At 43.5% G+C, this 2,500-nt stretch overlaps 1 protein-coding gene across 1 annotated transcript in view; it reads left to right on the top strand.

Annotated features, from left to right (window-relative positions):
* Positions 1-2,500, top strand: part of LOC134459383 (low-density lipoprotein receptor-related protein 1B-like) — a 628,069-nt gene that overhangs the window by 116,564 nt on the left and 509,005 nt on the right. Inside the window, exon 5 of the mRNA XM_063211727.1 lies at positions 2,373-2,500. This exon is cut by the window's right edge and continues 1 nt beyond it. Within this exon, the coding sequence (XP_063067797.1) occupies positions 2,373-2,500 (128 nt within the window). The remainder of the gene's footprint in view (positions 1-2,372) is intronic.

Genomic DNA, 2,500 nt, shown 5'->3' on the forward strand with positions numbered 1-2,500 from the left:
GCCTGACCGGTATATCAGTGATAAGTAACACAAGTGATACACCACCATTTCTGACAAAAGGTAATTTTTTTTACCTCCCTTTGAGTTATAAATAAATCAATTTTACTCTTGCTCATGCAGCCAATCTGCTTACTTTTTAAGAGCTAACACCCGGCAGTTTTAAACCACAATTATTTAGGATTCCCGGCATCTTTCTTATTTAAACGCTGTCCCTTCTAAAGTTGTTAAGTGTCATATCAAACACAATGCAATCATTTCCAAGGCTGACTTGAAAAAGAACTATATTATTGATTTGTATCATTGACGGCACTATTATACGCAACAACAGAAGTGAAATTTTTGTACTTCTGTAACTTCTGTCAATACAAGGTGCTCAGGACAGAAACAACAAGTTAGTTGACCTGACATTCACCTCCCCACATCTCCTCATCTACCCATTAACCCTAGTTCATTTGATTTAAGAGATGGGGCCTAACCCACCGCCCACTCTCTCCCTAAGCACGCCTTGGACTAAAGCGAATCACCTTCACCCACACTGGAGCTGAACCACACCCCACATCCCACCATGTCCCTCAACTCCCCCTGTCTTACCCTCTCGGTGGTTTAGTCGAGCGCGCTAAAGTGAATTACCTTCACCCCTGCTAAACTTGAGCTCATTAGCAGGCTAGGGGTGTGAAGAATGATAGCCATCTATCGGCCATGCCCCGCCAGACGCTATCACCGCCTAGATCCCTCTGACTGATTATGATGGGTGACATTTATGGAGGAGCGAGATAAGGCACATCTATCTATCTATCTGAAGGGGAAGCACTTGCATCAAACCATGGCAAGGTTGAAATATGGGTATACTAAACAGTCGCCCACCCATCCCCTCGCTAAGGACGAGAATAGCACTAATGTCTCTCCGCAATGACAAGGGCTGTAGAGGCTTGATATAATCTATACCGTGGCAATTGAAATATGAGGATATCGTGCAATTCCTTACCCATCGTAAAAGTAAAAGACGGATTCACTTTGTCTGGAATGGATGAAGTTTGTCTTCAATGACAAGACCATGGCAAGTTTTAAGTTTTGACCTCCCCCACACACTTAGAGCACACTTCACACACACTGGAGGATACACACCATACACCATACACACCAACAGATTACAATAGCCATGTCTGACACATGTATACATGCAGCCTGCTTGGCTAATGCATCAGTCGTAGCTTGAAAAGTTGAACATTTATGAATATTTTGGGGGAGGCAACAAAACGGATGGAACCAGTAGAACCACAGTAGACTTTGTGTTTGCCCCACACAAAGTCATTGGGATCTGTCGCTAGAAGGTACCACTGTGAACAAAGGGATTTTCAGCAGCAGAAAAAGGAAAATAGGGGTACTTTTTTGAATGACAACAGCTGAAATTGGTTTGGCATGGCCTATATCAGGGCAACATAAATAAAAAAACAGATATTGTATGCATCTCCCCCTTCATTTTAGCTTAAGAACAAAAAAAACAAAAACAACCAGCATGGTAATTTTAGGATGATCGTTCATAATGACAATAGGTTTGCAAAGATTTTAATGGATCTATAATTACAGGGTACTTCCTCAGTATAGGTACAGTGGAATAACTGACATGACACCACCCTGCTCGCTTCTTTTCCCATGTGTCTTTAACCTTTCCCTAGCCATGCTGTTTGTTTTTAATGATTTATACTTCAATGTGCCTACAAAAAAATGAACAGATAAACAAAAGCTACACTAAAATAACCTGCCAGAGAGTGTATGCACTATGGCACACCAGGTTTGTCCCTGATGTCTTGGCCCAGTAGGTCGACATTGGCGTGTTTAAATGCATGTCAAATTTCCATTCCTCCCCCATCATCTGGTCCTATTAGGCCTAGGCGGTTTGGAGTACCTCTCTCTGTAGACCTCCTCCATACATATGCATGCGTGAGAGAGGTGAAAACCAAAGCGCTACATTAAGGTAACATTATGTAATTGGGTCAGGTTAGAAAACATCTCTCCGCTGTGTGTTTCGGGTGCTTCCAAATCCCCTCTTTCACTCTTTTTCTCTCTCTCCGTCTGTCTTTTTGCTTTTTTTTTTCTCCCCACCTTTATTTTACTCTACCTTTTGTTCTCTATTACTTTCTTTATCTGTACTTGTATCTCTCTCTCTCTCGCTCTTTCTCTCTTTCTCTTTCTCTCTCTCTTTCTCTCTCTCTCTCTCTCTCTCTCTCTCTCTCTCTCTCTCTCTCTCCCTCTCTGTCTTTCTGATTTTTCCTCCCCCTCCCCACTATATTACTTTCTTTATCCCCCCCCCCCCCCCCTCTCTCCCTCTCTCTCATACTCTTTCATTGCCTCTCTCCCTCTCCTCTCGGTAGATCACGACGAGTGCTCTGTGTACGGTACGTGTAGCCAAACTTGCCTTAACACCCTCGGGTCGTACCAGTGCAGCTGTGCGGAGGGATACAGCCTACAGAGCGACGGCAGGTCGTGTAGAGCCAAGCAC

The sequence above is a fragment of the Engraulis encrasicolus genome, chromosome 12, assembly GCF_034702125.1.
Source record: "Engraulis encrasicolus isolate BLACKSEA-1 chromosome 12, IST_EnEncr_1.0, whole genome shotgun sequence".
Taxonomy (NCBI): Eukaryota; Metazoa; Chordata; class Actinopteri; order Clupeiformes; family Engraulidae; genus Engraulis; species Engraulis encrasicolus.